Source organism: Pristiophorus japonicus, unplaced genomic scaffold (assembly GCF_044704955.1).
Source record: "Pristiophorus japonicus isolate sPriJap1 unplaced genomic scaffold, sPriJap1.hap1 HAP1_SCAFFOLD_1290, whole genome shotgun sequence".
Lineage (NCBI taxonomy): Eukaryota > Metazoa > Chordata > Chondrichthyes > Pristiophoridae > Pristiophorus > Pristiophorus japonicus.
Genome location: NW_027250957.1, coordinates 62,775 through 80,194, shown reverse-complemented (window position 1 = coordinate 80,194; position 17,420 = coordinate 62,775). Strand labels below are relative to the sequence as shown.

Here is a 17,420-nt window from a genome sequence, read left to right as displayed (position 1 = left end):
TGACTGATCCCCCCCCACACACACAGTGACTGATCCCCCCCCACACACACAGTGACTGATCCCCCCCCACACACACAGTGACTGATCCCCCCCCCACACACACAGTGACTGATCCCCCCCCACACACACAGTGACTGATCCCCCCCCCACACACACAGTGACTGATCCCCCCCCACACACACAGTGACTGATCCCCCCCCACACACACAGTGACTGATCCCCCCCCACACACACAGTGACTGATCCCCCCCACACACACAGTGACTGATCCCCCCCCACACACACAGTGACTGATCCCCCCCACACACACAGTGACTGATCCCCCCCCACACACACAGTGACTGATCCCCCCCCACACACACAGTGACTGATCCCCCCCCACACACACAGTGACTGATCCCCCCCCACACACACAGTGACTGATCCCCCCCACACACACAGTGACTGATCCCCCCCCCACACACACAGTGACTGATCCCCCCCCACACACACACAGTGACTGATCCCCCCCACACACACACACAGTGACTGATCCCCCCCCCACACACAGTGACTGATCCCCCCCACACACACAGTGACTGATCCCCCCCCCCACACACACAGTGACTGATCCCCCCCCACACACACAGTGACTGATCCCCCCCCCACACACACAGTGACTGATCCCCCCCCACACACACAGTGACTGATCCCCCCCCACACACACAGTGACTGATCCCCCCCCACACACACAGTGACTGATCCCCCCCCACACACACAGTGACTGATCCCCCCCACACACACAGTGACTGATCCCCCCCCCACACACACAGTGACTGATCCCCCCCCCACACACACAGTGACTGATCCCCCCCCCACACACACAGTGACTGATCCCCCCCCACACACACAGTGACTGATCCCCCCCCACACACAGTGACTGATCCCCCCCACACACACAGTGACTGATCCCCCCCCCACACACACAGTGACTGATCCCCCCCCCCACACACACAGTGACTGATCCCCCCACACACAGTGACTGATCCCCCCCCACACACACAGTGACTGATCCCCCCCCACACACACAGTGACTGATCCCCCCCCACACACAGTGACTGATCCCCCCCACACACACAGTGACTGATCCCCCCCCCCACACACACAGTGACTGATCCCCCCCCCACACACACAGTGACTGATCCCCCCCCACACACACAGTGACTGATCCCCCCCCACACACACAGTGACTGATCCCCCCCCCACACACACAGTGACTGATCCCCCCCCCCACACACACAGTGACTGATCCCCCCCACACACACACAGTGACTGATCCCCCCCCACACACACACAGTGACTGATCCCCCCCCCACACACACAGTGACTGATCCCCCCCCCCACACACACAGTGACTGATCCCCCCCCACACACACAGTGACTGATCCCCCCCACACACACAGTGACTGATCCCCCCCCCACACACACAGTGACTGATCCCCCCCCACACACACAGTGACTGATCCCCCCCCCACACACACAGTGACTGATCCCCCCCCCACACACACAGTGACTGATCCCCCCCCACACACACAGTGACTGATCCCCCCACACACACAGTGACTGATCCCCCCCCACACACACAGTGACTGATCCCCCCCCCCACACACACAGTGACTGATCCCCCCCCACACACACAGTGACTGATCCCCCCCACACACACAGTGACTGATCCCCCCCCCACACACACAGTGACTGATCCCCCCCCCACACACACAGTGACTGATCCCCCCCCACACACACAGTGACTGATCCCCCCCCCACACACACAGTGACTGATCCCCCCCCCACACACACAGTGACTGATCCCCCCCCCCCACACACAGTGACTGATCCCCCCCCACACACACAGTGACTGATCCCCCCCCACACACAATCCCCCCCCCACACACACAGTGACTGATCCCCCCACCACACAGTGACTGATCCCCCCCACACACACAGTGACTGATCCCCCCCCACACACACAGTGACTGATCCCCCCCCCCCACACACAGTGACTGATCCCCCCCCACACACACAGTGACTGATCCCCCCCCCCCACACACACAGTGACTGATCCCCCCCCACACACACAGTGACTGATCCCCCCCCCCCACACACAGTGACTGATCCCCCCCCACACACACAGTGACTGATCCCCCCCCCCCACACACAGTGACTGATCCCCCCCCCACACACACAGTGACTGATCCCCCCCCCCACACACAGTGACTGATCCCCCCCCCACACACACAGTGACTGATCCCTGATCCCCCCCCCACACACACAGTGACTGATCCCCCCCCCCCACACACAGTGACTGATCCCCCCCCCCACACACAGTGACTGATCCCCCCCCCACACACACAGTGACCGATCCCCCCCCCCCCACACACACAGTGACTGATGCCCCACGCACCTTGCACCAGTTCCCGGGGGATCTCTCTCTCGGCCCCGGGCTGTTTGCGGCTTTTCCTGCCGGGCCCGCGGACCTGCCGGTTGCCGGGCAGCAGTTTGCGGCCCATCCTCTCCTCGCGCTCTCGCTCTCTCCGCGCAGCCGCACGCTGCCGGAACTGACGCGCTCTGCGGGGCGTTTCCGCCTAAATACCCGGGGATGCTGTTGCCCGCTTGGGCTGCGGGGCGGATGTGACGCAACACGCACTGTGTCTCTCTCTCTCTCTGTGTGTCTCTGCTCGGTCCGCATGTTGGATGACGTTAGCTGCGGGGCGGAAGAAGCGTCACTTTCCTGCTCTCCTGACTCCTTCTGCGCGTTTGGGCTGCTAGGCGGATGTGACGCCTCCCCCGCTGCCTGCCCCTCTCTCTATGTTTCTCCCCAGTCCGCACCGCGGGTGGCGGCGGTCGTGCGGGGCGGAAGTGGGCGGTCGGAGGCCGGAAGCGGCACAGTGCGGGGCGGAAGTGAGGGAGGAGCGGCCGGCCGGCGCCAGAGCATGAAGTGGATGGACGCCGAGCGTCAGCGGTTCCCGCACAGCGTGGTGTGGGCCCCCATCCCCGTGCTGTCGTGAGTGGGGCTGGGGAGGGGCGGTACTGAGGGAGGGGCAGTACTGAGGGAGTGCCGCACTGTCGGAGGGGCAGTACTGAGGGAGCGCCGCACTGTCGGAGGGGCAGTACTGAGGGAGCGCCGCACTGTCGGAGGGGCAGTACTGAGGGAGGGGCAGTACTGAGGGAGTGCCGCACTGTCGGAGGGGCAGTACTGAGGGAGTGCCGCACTGTCGGAGGGACAGTACTGAGGGAGTGCCGCACTGTCGGAGGGGCAGTACTGAGGGAGTGCCGCACTGTCGGAGGGGCAGTACTGAGGGAGTGCCGCACTGTCGGAGGGGCAGTACTGAGGGAGTGCCGCACTGTCGGAGGGGCAGTACTGAGGGCGCGTGGGCAGGTACAGCTGGAGTGGCGAGGTCGGGGCGAAGGAGCAGCGCGATATTGAGGAGGGGCGTGACCGGGGCCCAGGAGAAGCGCGTGTTTGGATCCCAGGTGATGGGCATGCGCCTGGATATGATTGGTGCAGTGCCTCGGTTGCCCGTGAGCGCCTCGGCAATGTCAAGTCGGGTGGAATTGTCAGCATTGCCCGGGGCTCTGCACACACCATGGAGCCCATCGTTTGCAGTCTGCAAAGGATGGTGGCCTCCCAGAGAGACCACGGGGAACCTAGACCTGATGCCGTGCGTGATAGACAATGCATCAGCTTCTGTTGCAGCACAGGCCGAGTACTGTTTACAATACTTCATGGTGGCAGTGGCTTTATGGCCGTGAGACTTCACTTCAGGATAATGAGGAGCTGGTCATTTGTCTATATTTATAAGTATTTGAGTGCCTGAGTTCGGGGCCCAGAAGAGCCCAGGGCCAGCCCACACTGCGATATGTGTGCGCACTAGGTCCGTGCAGCAGAGCAGGTCTCCAGTCGTCCTGGTTAACCCTTGACCCTGGACCAAGGCCTAGCTCTGTCAAGCCCGTGTGATGGCTGGTGTGCAACGGTCACCCCACGTTAAAACAATCCACACACAGGCATCTTCCACCCTGCAATATGTAGTTCAGGATCTGGAATATCATTGAAACGCCTGTGAACTCATCCTTTTTTGGCATGGCAGCAAATCCTCCTTGCTTCGAGGGACTGCCTTTGATGGTGACTGAGGGAGCGCTGCACTGTCGGAGAGGCAGTACTGAGGGATGAGACGTTAAACCGAGGCCCCGTCTGCTCTCGGGTGAACGTAAAAGATCCCACGACACTGTGTCGAAGAAGAGCGGGGGAGTTAGCCCTGGTGTCCTGGGGAAAAACATTTATCCCTCAATCATCAAAACAAACACACATTCTCTGGGTCATTATCACATTGCTGTGTGTGGGAGCTTGCTGTGCGCAAATTGGCTGCCGCGTTTCCCACATTGCAAGAGTGACTACACTTCAAAAAGTACCTCATTGATGCTTTGACGTCTTGAGATTGTGAAAGGCGCAATATAAAGGCAAATTTTTCATCAGTAGTCTCTGTAGTCATCAGCCATCGTAGGCAGTCCTTCGAAATCGAGGAAGACTTGCTTCCACTCTAAGTGTGAGTCCTCAGGTGGCTGAACAGTCCAATACGAGAGCCACAGTCCCTGTCACAGGTGGGACAGACAGTGGTTGAGGGAAGGGGAGGGTGGGACAGGTTTGCCGCACGCTCCTTCCGCTGTCTGCGCTTGCTTTCTGCACGCTCTCGGCGACGAGACTCAAGGTGCTCAGCGCCCTCCCGGACTCCCAGTTGTACTGAGGAAGCGCCGCACTGTCGGAGGGGCGGTACTGAGGGAGCGCCGCACTGTCGGAGGGGCAGTACTGAGGGAGCGCCGCACTATCGGAGGGGCGGTACTGAGGGAGCGCCGCACTATCGGAGGGGCGGTACCGAGGGAGCGCCGCACGGTCGGAGGGGCAGTACTGAGGGAGCGCCGCACGGTCGGAGGGGCGGTACTGAGGGAGTGCCGCACGGTCGGAGGGGCGGTACTGAGGGAGCGCCGCACGGTCGGAGGGGCAGTACTGAGGGAGTGCAGCACTGTCGGAGGGGCGGTACTGAGGGAGCGCCGCACGGTCGGAGGGGCAGTACTGAGGGAGCGCCGCACGGTCGGAGGGGCGGTACTGAGGGAGTGCCGCACGGTCGGAGGGGCGGTACTGAGGGAGCGCCGCACGGTCGGAGGGGCAGTACTGAGGGAGCGCCGCACGGTCGGAGGGGCAGTACTGAGGGAGCGCCGCACTGTCGGAGGGGCAGTACTGAGGGAGTGCAGCACTGTCGGAGGGGCAGTACTGAGGGAGCGCCGCACTGTCGGAGGGGCAGTACTGAGGGAGTGCAGCACTGTCGGAGGGGCAGTACTGCGCATCATTTTAAAGTTTACGGATGACATGCAGCTTGAAAATGCAGTCAACAAGGAAGACAGTCACAGATGTCAGGAGGGGCAGACACGCAGCAGATTAAATTTGATTAAACTTCATTGATAACAGCACAGAGTACAAAAGCAAGGAAGTTATTGCTAAACTTTTGTGAAGCACCGGTTAGGCCGCAGCTGGGATATTGTGTCCAATTCTGGGCACCCACGTTGGGAAGATGTCAAGGTCTAGGCAAGGGTGCGGAGGGGATTTACGGGAATGGTTCTCGTTCCCTGCACGTTCTACCCGACGTAAACTCGAAGTGATCCAAAACTCAGCTGCCCCTGCAACGAGTCCCGCTCACCCATCGTCCCCTGTGCTCGCTGACCGACATTGGCTCCCAGTGAAGCAACGCCTCGATTTCAAACTTCTTATCCGTGTTTACAAATCACTCCATGGCCCTTACACTCCTCCCTATCTCTGTAACCCCCTCCAGCCCCTACACCCCTCCCTATCTCTGTAACCCCCTCCAGCCCCTACACTCCTCCCTATCTCTGTAACCCCCTCCAGCCCCTACACCCCTCCCTATCTCTGTAATCTCCTCCAGCCCCTACACCCCTCCCTATCTCTGTAACCTCCTCCAGCCCCACACCCCTCCCTATCTCTGTAACCTCCTCCAGCCCCACACCCCTCCCTATCTCTGTAATCTCCTCCAGCCCCCACACCCCTCCATATCTTGGTAACCTCCTCCAGCCCCACACCCCTCCATATTTCTGTAACCTCCTCCAGCCCCACACCCCTCCCTATCTCTGTAACCTCCTCCAGCCCCACACCCCTCCCTATCTCTGTAACCACCTCCAGCCCCACACCCCTCCATATCTCTGTAACCTCCTCCAGCCCCACACCCCTCCATATCTCTGTAACCTCCTCCAGCCCCACACCCTTCCTATCTCTCTAACCTCCTCCAGCCCCACACCCCTCCCTATCTCTGTAATCTCCTCCATCCCCCACACCCCTCCATATCTCTGTAACCTCCTCCAGCCCCACACCCCTCCCTATCTCTGCAACCTCCTCCAGCCCCTACACCCCTCCCTATCCCTGTAACCCCCTCCAGCCCCACAACCCCCCGAGATGTCTGCACTCCTCTAATTCTGCCCTCCTGACCATCCCTGATTATAATCGCTCCACTATCGGTGGCTGTGCCTTCTGTTGCCTGGGCCCCAAGCTCTGGAACTCCCTCCATAAACCTCTCCGCCTCTCGAGCTCTCTTTCTTCTTTCAAGACAGTCCTTAAAACCGACCTCTTTCACAAAGCTTTTGGTCACCTGCCCTAATTTCTACTTATGCTCAGTAACAAATGTTTTATCTCCTGTGTAGCACTTTGGGACGTTTCACTGTTAAATGCTGTTATATAAATGCAAGCTGTTGTTGTTGTAGTTAGCCACAAATGGAGGTGGGAGGAGGGCGACAGATGGACAAACAGAGACGGAGGGAGGAGGGAGACAGACAGACAGAGAGAGGGAGGGACAGAGACACAAACCGAGGGAGGGAGGATGGAGGGAGACAGACGGAGGGAGGAGGGAGGGACACAGACGGAGGATCTATGGAATGTCAGTCACTGAACTCGGCTTCCCTCTGATCCACAGCTGGCTTTTCCCGATCGTTGGCCACATGGGGATCTGCACCCTGTCTGGGATTATCCGGGACTTTGCCGGGCCGTACTACGTGTCGGTAGGTGATGTGAAGGAGCGAACATTTTAAGCAGGTTTGAGGTCAGGGTTTGAGATCACACTGACTGTTCCAATTCTCTCCCCGCAGGAGGACAACATGGCCTTTGGGAAACCAACCAAGTGAGTGTGTCCAGGGACTGTGTGTGTGTGTGTGTGTGTGTGTGTGTGTGTGTGTGTCTGGGTCCGGGGGGGGGGGGGTGCGCAGCTAATTCTACACAGCACCACAGGCAGAGGATGGGGGACTGGGCCTTTCCTGGCCTGTGTGGTCTAACCCAGGTATACGGAGACCAGAACTGTGCACAGTGCTCCAAGTGTGGTCTAACCCGGATATATGGAGACCAGAACTGTGCACAGTGCTCCAAGTGTGGTCTAACCCGGGTATATGGAGACCAGAACTGTGCACGGTGCTCCAAGTGTGGTCTAACCCGGATATATGGAGACCAGAACTGTGCACAGTGCTCCAAGTGTGGTCTAACCCGGATATATGGAGACCAGAACTGTGCACGGTGCTCCAAGTGTGGTCTAACCCAGGTATACGGAGACCAGAACTGTGCACAGTGCTCCAAGTGTGGTCTAACCCAGGTATATGGAGACCAGGACAGTGCTCTGTTTGGTGGGGTGACCGTGTGCAATATCTCTGTGAATACAGCAATGACTTTGGCTCTCTGCCATTTCAGGTACTGGCAACTGGACCCCACCAATGTTTACAAGCTGGGGCCCAACCCTTGGGACAGCAGTGTATCTGAAGCTTCGGAGGAATATAAGCATCGAATGGTAATGTGAGCGGGGCTTGGTGTGAATGTGTGGTGGTAGTGTCTGTCCGGGGTCTGCGTCCGCATTGTGGATCACCAAACTCGGGCAGGGAGAGTCAGTGACCTCTAGTCTGGTACTGGGGGAGGGGAAGAGAGTGAGAGACCACCGGTCTGGTACTGGGGGAGGGGGCGAGAGAGTGAGTGACCACTGGTCTGGTACTGGGGGAGGGGGAGAGAGAGTGAGTGACCACCGGTCTGGTACTGGTACTGGGGGAGGGGGAGAGAGAGAGTGACCACCGGTCTGGTACTGGGGGAGGGGGGAGGGAGTGAGAGACCGCCGGTCTGGTACTGGGGGAGGGGGAGGGAGTGAGAGACCACCGGTCTGGTACTGGGGGAGGGAGTGAGACCACCGGTCTGGTACTGGGGGAGGGGGAGAGACCGACCACCAGTCTGGTACTGGTACTGGGGGAGGGGGAGAGAGAGACCACCGGTCTGGTACTGGTACTGGGGGAGGGGGAGAGAGAGAGTGACCACCGGTCTGGTACTGGGGGAGGGGGGAGGGAGTGAGAGACCGCCGGTCTGGTACTGGGGGAGGGGGAGGGAGTGCGAGACCACCGGTCTGGTACTGGGGGAGGGAGTGAGACCACCGGTCTGGTACTGGGGGAGGGGGAGAGACCGACCACCAGTCTGGTACTGGTACTGGGGGAGGGGGAGAGAGAGACCACCGGTCTGGTACTGGTACTGGGGGAGGGGGAGAGAGAGACCATTGGTCTGGTACTGGGGGAGGGGGAGAGAGAGACCACCGGTCTGGTACTGGGGGAGGGGGAGCGAGAGAGACCACCAGTCTGGTACTGGGGGAGGGGGAGAGAGAGACCACCGGTCTGGTACTGGTACTGGGGGAGGGGGAGAGAGAGACCACCAGTCTGGTACTGGGGGAGGGGGAGAGAGAGAGACCACCAGACTGGTACTGGTACTGGGGGAGGGGGAGAGAGAGACCACCGTACTGGTACTGGGGGAGGGGGAGAGAGAGACCACCGGTCTGGTACTGGGGGATGGAGGGAGAGAGACCACCTTCTGGTACTGGGGGAGGGGGAGAGAGAGTGAGAGACCACCGGTCTGGTACTGGGGGAGGGGCGGAGAGAGACCACCGGTCTGGTACTGGGGGAGGGGGGGAGAGAGACCACCGGTCTGGTACTGGGGGAGGGGGGGGGAGAGAGACCACCGGTCTGGTACTGGGGGAGGGGGAAGGAGAGAGAGAGTGAGTGACCACCGGTCTGGTACTGGGGGAGGGGGAAGGAGAGAGAGAGAGAGAGAGAGAGAGAGAGAGAGAGAGAGAGAGAGAGTGAGTGACCACCGGTCTGGTACTGGGAGAGGGAGAGACACCACCGATCTGGTACAGGTACAGGTACAGGGGGAGGGGGAGAGTGAGTGACCACCGGTCTGGTACTGGGGGAGGGAGGGAGGGAGAGTGAGTGACCACCGGTCTGGTACTGGGGGAAGGGGAGAGAGAGACCACCGGTTTGGTACTGGGGGAGAGAGAGAGAGAGACCGACCACCGGTCCTGGGTGTCATGGTTCGGTTCAGCAGGCGGTGAAGAAGGCAAATGGTATGTTGGCCTACATAGCGAGAGGATTTGAGTATAGGAGCAGGGAGGTCTTACTGCAGTTGTACAAGGCCTTAGTGAGGCCTCACCTGGAATATTGTGTTCAGTTTTGGTCTCCTAATCTGAGGAAGAACGTTCTTGCTATTGAGGGAGTGCAGCGAAGGTTCACGAGACTGATTCCAGGGACTGGCCTATGAGGAGAGACTGGATTGACTGGGCCTGTATTCACTGGAGTTTAGAAGGATGAGAGGGGATCTCATAGAAACATATTAAATTCTGACGGGATTGGACAGGTTAGATGCGGGAAGAATGTTCCCGATGTTGGGGAAGTCCAGAACCAGGGGACACAGTATAAGGATAAGGGGTAGGCCATTTAGAACCGAGATGAGGAGAAACTTCTTCACTCAGAGAATTGTGAACCTGTGGAATTGTCTACCGCAGAGAGTTGTTGAGGCCAGTTCATTGGATATATTCAAGAGGGAGTTAGATATGGCCCTTACGGCTAAAGGGATCAAGGGGTATGGCGAGAAAGCAGGAAAGGGGTACTGAGGTCAATGATCAGCCATGCAGGCTCAACGGGCCGAATGGCCTACTCCTGCACCTATTTTCTATGTTACTGGGGGGAGAGAGAGAGAGAGAGACACGGACGAACGAGGGGGGTAGCGAGACCACTGGGGGAGGCGGGGGGAGAGAGAGAGACCACCGGTCTGGTATTGGGGGGCATCTCAGACTCTCTGCCCACCAGTCTCGTGACTGTATATTAGACAGATTTTCTCCCTGTGGGTGGGAGATGGGGAGGGGTGTGTCTCTGAATCGGACAGAGTCTGCCCTATTGGTCTGGTCCTGCTGATTTATGGGGAGGGGGCGGGGGTGAATACACCTCCCATACGCACACCTCCCGTACCCCCACACACAGAGATTCCTCCCGTACCCGCCCACGCCTCCCGTACCCGCCCACACCTCCCGTACCCGCCCACACTCCCGTACACGCCCACGCCTCCCGTGCACACCCGCGCCTCCCGTGCACACCCGCGCGCGCACACGTACACACACCTCCCGTACGCGCGCGCCTCCCGTACACACGAGCCTCCTGCGCCCCCGGCCGAGCGGAGAGGTATTAGTATTAGGCGGTCCCTCGCATCGAGGACGATTTGTTTCCAAACCAAAAAAGGATGAGTTCACAGGTGTTTCGATGAAGGACCTAATATTCCTGATCCCGAACTACATCCTGAAGGGTGGAAGATGCCTGTGGGTGGATTGTTTTAACGTGGGGTGGCCGTTGCACACCAGCCACCACACGGGTTTGACAGAGCTCGGTCTTGGTCAAGGGTCAACCAAGATGACTAGCGTCCAAGTCCAAGATGCATTACTAATATTCTCCAAGGATATTTGCTTAAAATGAAGATCAACTCAGCTGGAAATCTTTGAATGAATGTTGGTAGAAACTTGCGATGTTAGATCACTGAATTTCAGTGTTCCCTTAGACATACAAGTGGTTTGGCACACATCTACGTTCTTGCACTGCGAGATTCTTGTTCTTTTCTAAAGGAGTGCCACATTTTCCTGACTCAACAACCATCAAGTTCTTTGTCGGTCATTTTAAAATTGTAGTAAGTCAATGGTCGAGAATCCACTAGGTCTGTGAAGACCACATTGATAAGCAGGAATGTGATGGATAGAGCTGGGTGTAGCGACACTGGGGTGTAGGGGTCTTGAGGGAAAGGGTGGGTGGGACTGGTTTGCCGCACACTCCTTCCGCTGCCTGCACTTGCTTTCTGCATGCTCTCGGCAACGAGACTCGAGGTGCTCAGCGCCCTCTCGGATGCACTTCCTAAACTTAGGGCGGACTGGTCTTTGGCCAGGGACTCCCAGGTATCGGTCGGGATGTTGCACTTTATCAGGGAGGCTTTGAGGGTGTCCTTGAAACGTTTCTTCTGCCCACCTTCAGCTCGTTTGCCGCGAAGGAGTTCCGGAAGTAGAGCGCTTGCTTTGGGAGTCTCGTGTCTGGCGTGCGGACAATGTGGCCCGCCCAGCGGAGCTGATCGTGTGTGGTCTGGTCAAGGACGCTAACGTTGGTGCATCTGTCCTCTCATGGGATTTGCAGGATCTTGCGGAGATATCGTTGGTGGTATTTCTTGAAGGGACACTGGGGGTGTAGGGGGCACTGGGGTTTGCGTGCTCAATACGGGCGGGGTGAAACTACCGACAGTAACTGGCGACCGTGGCAGGGCCTATTGGTTACACAAATATGGGAAAGTGTGAAGTCATGCACTTTGGCAGAAAAAATATCAAAGGACAAGTTATTATTTAAATGCAGAAAGATTGCAAAGTGCTGCAGTACAGCGGGACCTGGGGGTACTTGTGCATGAAACACAAAAGGTTAGTATGCAGGTACAGCAAGTGATCAGGAAGGCCAATGGAATCTTGGCCTTTATTGCAAAGGGGATGGAGTATAAAAGCAAGAAAGTCTTGCTACAGTTATACAGGGTATTGGTGAGGCCACACCTGGAGTACTGCGTGCAGTTTTAATTTCCATATTTACGAAAGGATATACTTGCTTTGGAGGCAGTTCAGAAGAAGGTTCACTCGGTTGATTCCGGAGATGAGGGGGTTGACTTATGAGGAAAGGTTGAGGAGGTTGGGCCACTACTCATTGGAATTCAGAAGAATGAGAGGTGATCTTATCGAAACATATAAGATTATGAGGGGGCTTGACCAGGTGGATGCAGAGAGGATGTTTCCACTAATGGGGGAGACTAGAACTAGGGGGCATGGTCTTAGAATAAGGGGCCACCCATTTAAAACTGAGATGAGGAATTTCTTCTCTGAGGGTTGTAAATCTGGAATTCGCTGCCTCAGAGAGCTGTGGAAGCCGGGACTTTGAATATATTTAAGACAGAGGTAGACAGTTTCTTAACCGATGACGGAATAAGGGGGCGGGCAGGGAAGTGGAGCTGAGTCCATGATCAGATCAGCCATGATGGTATTAAATGGCAGAGCAGGCTCGAGGGGCCGAATGGCCTACTCCTCCTATTTCTGATGTTATATTCTTTCTGCTCCTAGCACAACCTGTGCTGTGACAACTGCCACTCACACGTGGCCATGGCCCTGAACCTCATGCGATACGACAACAAGACATCCTGGAACATGATCAAGCTCTGCTTCCTGATGCTGATCCACGGCAAATATGTCAGGTAGGGCGACCAGGGGAGGGGGGGACAGGGGGACAAGGACGGCCCAGAGGGCTAATTCCTCGGCACGGGTAAATACATCTGGTCGGTACGTCGAGGAGGGAGAATTTGCTCAGGTCCCTGTCCAGTGACTCCTGGGTTAGGGAGGGGGGTGAATCAGCCCGGGTTCCTGCTCCTGATCCCTGTCCAGTGACCCCTGGGTTAGGGAGGGGGGTGAATCAGTCCGGGTTCCTGCTCCTGATCCCTGTCCAGCGACCCCTGGGTTCGGGAGGGGGGTGGTGAATCAGCCCGGGTTCCTGCTCCTGATCCCTGTCCAGTGACCCCTGGGTTAGGGAAGGGGGATGGTGAATCAGCCCGGGTTCCTGCTCCTGATCCCTGTCCAGTGAACCCTGGGTTAGGGAGGGGAGTGAATCAGCCCGGGTTCCTGCTCCTGATCCCTGTCCAGTGACCCCTGGGTTAGGGAGGGTGTGAATCAGCCCAGGTTCCTGCTCCTGATCCCTGTCCAGTGACCCCTGGGTTAGGAAGGGGGGTGAATCAGCCCGGGTTCCTGCTCCTGATCCCTGTCCAGTGACCCCCGGGTTAGGGAAGGGGGTGAATCAGCCCGGGTTCCTGCTCCTGATCCCTGTCCAGTGACCCGTGGGTTTGGGAGGGGGGTGAATCAGTCCAGGTTCCTGCTCCTGATCCCTGTCCAGTGACCCCTGGGTTAGGGAGGGGGGTGAATCAGCCCGGGTTCCTGCTGCTGATTCCTGTCCTCTTTTGTTGCTCTCTCTTTGGGATCGGGTGTAGAATGTGCCGGTGTCTTTATTGAAGATTTAAATCATGGTCGGTTGTTGGTTGGGAGGGGTTGGAGCCTTATCCTAGAAGGGATACAAAGGTGGGCCAATCAGCCCCTCGAGCCTGTTCCACTGCTGAATTAGATCACGGTTTTTGTGTGACTTAACTCCATCCTTACTGAATGCCAGCCATTTTTTTTTTAATTTCAAAATATACTTTATTCATAAAAAGAATCTGTACACTACATTCAATGGCATTTCATTACATTTCGCTGCAGTCAGCAATCCCATACAATACATCTGGGTGCTGACGGCAGTTCCGTTCGTTACATTTCTCGTTTTTCTGTTCAACTGCGATTCAGTACAATTAACGGGGTACATTGTGGTACATTCACACAAATTACATTTCATGTGTTACAATACAGTGCCCGGAATGGGTGACGGTACATTTACATTTTTTCTTTTCAAACATGCATTTCGTAACCCACCTTGCATTGTACATGGCACGACATTGGTGTTTACAGATTTGGTGCTCTATGTACACAAAGTGTAAATTACAAATACAGCCCGAGGGGGGTTTGTACTGATTTCTGCCCCCGGGTTTTCTGTGGCAGAAGGGCTTTAAACTGTGGCCCTTCCCCACCGTGCCTTTGCGGCGACTGCACCAATTTTAAGTGCGTCCCTCAGCCCGTATTCCTGGATCTTGGATTGCGCCAGTCTGGAACACGCAGACGTGGTCATCATCTTGTTCTGGAAAACCAGCAGGTTTCGACGAGACCAAAGAGCGTCTTTGACCGAGTTGATGGCCCTCCAGCAGCAGGTGATGTCAGTCTCGGCGTGTGTCCCTGGGAACAGCCCGGAGAGCACCGAGTCCTGTGTTACGGAGCTGCTCGGGATGAACCTCGACAGCAACCACTGCATCTCTTTCCAGACCTGCGTTGCAAAGGGGCAATCCTGAAGGAGGTGGGTGACAGTCTCGTCCGCCACGCAGCCGGCCCGGGGACACCGTGCCGTGCTGCTGAGACGTCGGCTGTGCATGAACACTCTGACAGGTAGGGCCCTCCTCACCGCCAACCAAGCTCCGTCTTGGTGCTTGTGTGAAAGCTCTGGCGATGAGACGTTCTGCCAAACGAGTTCGACAGTCCGCTCGGGGAACCACCCGACAGAGTCCACCCTCTCCTTCTTTCATAGGGCGTCCAGGACATTACGTGCTGACCACTGTTTGATGGCCTTGTGGTCAAAGGGGTTTCTTTTGAAGAACTTTTCCACGAAGGACAGGTGGACAGGCATGGTCCAACTGGTGGGGCGTTTCGCGGCAGCATGGCCAGGCCCATCCTTCTCAACACCGGGGACAGGTAGAACCTCAGCACGTAGTGACACTTGGTGTTTGTGTACCGGGGGTCTGTGCACAGCTTGATGCAGCCGCACACAAAGGTGGCCATCAGGATGAGGGCCCACGTTCGGAACGTCCTTTCCTCCACTGTCCAGAGATTTGTACATCGTGTCGTGAATGCCAGCCATGGTGTAGAATAGGCTGACACTCTTCCCATTTCTGTTTGTTCGACTCTCTCAGCTTTGCAGGGTTCCTCAAGACTTGGCTGCCTTTCATGGTCATTGTTGGTGTGACTGTGACTGTCATGCTGGTGCTCAACCTGCGATGATGTGAATTGGAAGGCTGTGCAGTGCAATTGGGACCAAGAACATCAGCCTGTTCAAAATGCCTCTTGTCTACACCACTTCCTGCACTGATCTCTCTCGCTTCCTGCTGCCTCCTGGCCACTTCCTGTACAGATTTCTCTCACTTCCTGATACCTTCAGACCACATCCTGCACTGATCTCTCTCGCTTCCTGCTGTCTTCAACCCACTTTCTGTAAAGATTTCTCTCGCCTCCTACTGCCTTTAGCCCACTTCCTGCACAGATCTCTCATTGGCTGATACCTTCAGACCACTTCCTGTACCAATCACGCTCGCTTCCAGCTGCCTCGTGCCCACTTCCTGTACTGATCTCTCACTTCCTGATACCTTCAGACCACTTCCTGATACCTTCAGACCACTTCCCCTGCTGACAAACCCATGTATCTTGTACACTTTCTGAACCGCTTTCAAAGATTTGTGAATATGCATCCCAGGTCTCTCCATGCCCCCCTTCCTGTACATCTTCCTCTCTCTCTCTCTCTCTCTCTCTCTCTCTCTCTCTCTCTCTCTCTCTCTCTCTCTCTCTCTCTCTCTCTCTCACTTCCTCCTCCCACAGGCCTACTTCCTGTACAGGTCTGAGGGAATTCTGTGTCTTACTTTCCCCGGGAGCGCTCAATGTTGACACTGGGTATAAAGTGGGGTTACACTGTCGGGGTAATGTAGAGGGAGCTCTGTATTGTACCTGCCCCGGGAGCACTCGATACACTGGGTATAAAGTGGGGGTACACTGTCGGGGTAATGTAGAGGGAGCTCTGTATTGTACCTGCCCCGGGAGCACTCGATACACTGGGTATAAAGTGGGGGTACACTGTCAGGGTAATGTAGAGGGAGCTCTGTATTGTACCTGCCCCGGGAGCACTCGATACACTGGGTATAAAGTGGGGGTACACTGTCAGGGTAATGTAGAGGGGGTTCTGTATTGTACCTGCCCCGGGAGCACTCGATACACTGGGTATAAAGTGGGGTTACACTGTCAGGGTAATGTAGAGGGAACTCTGTTCTGTACTGCGTTTGTTACTGCAGTGAGATGCTTTTGCTGTCTACGATTTTGCGCTTTTTCTTTTGTGATTTTCAGACAAAATCGGGAAAATTTAAATGTGTAAATATTTAGGACCACTGTTTAATTTTTGAACCGATGAACTGGGCTAAAGTTAATAAAATCTCTCTCAAAATTGATTTGTTTTTCTTTGGACAGAAGGATGGAGCAGAGGTCTATTGTTACTGCACATGCTTGCGTCTCCTGAATTGTAATTCCTCAGTTCCGGCAATGTTAATTCTTCCATTATTTCTCATGCATTCTCCATCTCTCCCATTCCCATTCGCTCCCAATCTCTCTCCCATTCCCAATCTCTCTCCCATTCCCATTCGCTCCCAATCTCTCTCCCATTCCCATTCACTCCCAATCTCTCTCCCATTCCCAATCGCTCTCCCATTCCCATTCACTCCCAATCGCTCTCCCATTGCCTTTCATTCTCATTCCCATTCCCAACTGTACTGCATGCAGTTTGATTTCCATATTTACGAAAGGATAGACTTGCTTTGGAGGCAGTTCGGAGAAGGTTCACTCGGTTGATTCCGGAGATGAGGGGGTTGACTTATGAGGAAAGGTTGAGTAGGTTGGGCCTCTACTCATTGGAGTTCAGAAGAATGAGAGGTGATCTTATCGAAATGTGTAAGATTGTGAGGGGGCTTGACAAGGTGGATGCAGAGAGGATGTTTCCACTGATTGGGGAGACTGGAACTAGGGGGCATGGTCTTAGAATAAGGGGCCGCCCATTTAAAACTGAGGTGAGGAGGAATTTCTTCTCTTTGAAGCTTGTGAATATGTGGAATTCGCTGCCTCAGAGAGCTGTGAAAGCCGGGACATTGAATATATTTAAGACTGATATCGACAGTTTCTTAATTGATAATGGAATAAGGGATTATGGGGAGCTGAGTCCATGATCAGATCAGCCATGATCGTATTAAATGGTGGAGCAGGCTCGAGGGGCCGAATGGCCAACTCCTGCTCCTATTGCTTATGTATCACAGACCCTGAGTGAGAGCAGATCTGGTGGGAGCTTGGACACTTCGATGTCGACATCGCTGCCCTAAGCGAGAGCCGGTGGGCAGGGGAAGGCCATCTCAAGGAACAGGATCGAGATTACGCCGCCTTGTGGAAAGGTAAACCAGAGAAAGGACGCCACCTCCAGGAAGTCGGTTTCGCCGTCCAGAACGAGACACCTCAAATTGCTGGAGAAATAGCTCCAGCGCTGCATCTGCTCTCCCCGGGGTCTGTGATACAGACACAGTGGCCCCAGTCTGTTCCCCTCCC

The 17,420-nt window shown here is 56.2% G+C and overlaps 1 protein-coding gene across 1 annotated transcript; it reads left to right on the top strand.

Annotated features, from left to right (window-relative positions):
* Nucleotides 1-2,835: 2,835 nt before the first annotated feature.
* On the top strand, nucleotides 2,836-15,646 carry LOC139242277 (transmembrane protein 222-like). The gene is made up of 6 exons (XM_070870307.1): nucleotides 2,836-3,040; nucleotides 7,008-7,092; nucleotides 7,180-7,211; nucleotides 7,769-7,865; nucleotides 12,510-12,640; nucleotides 14,984-15,646. The coding sequence occupies exons 1-6, from the start codon at nucleotides 2,970-2,972 to the stop codon at nucleotides 15,069-15,071; spliced, it is 504 nt and encodes a 167-aa protein (XP_070726408.1). The 5' UTR covers nucleotides 2,836-2,969; the 3' UTR covers nucleotides 15,072-15,646.
* The last annotated feature ends 1,774 nt before the right edge of the window (nucleotides 15,647-17,420 follow it).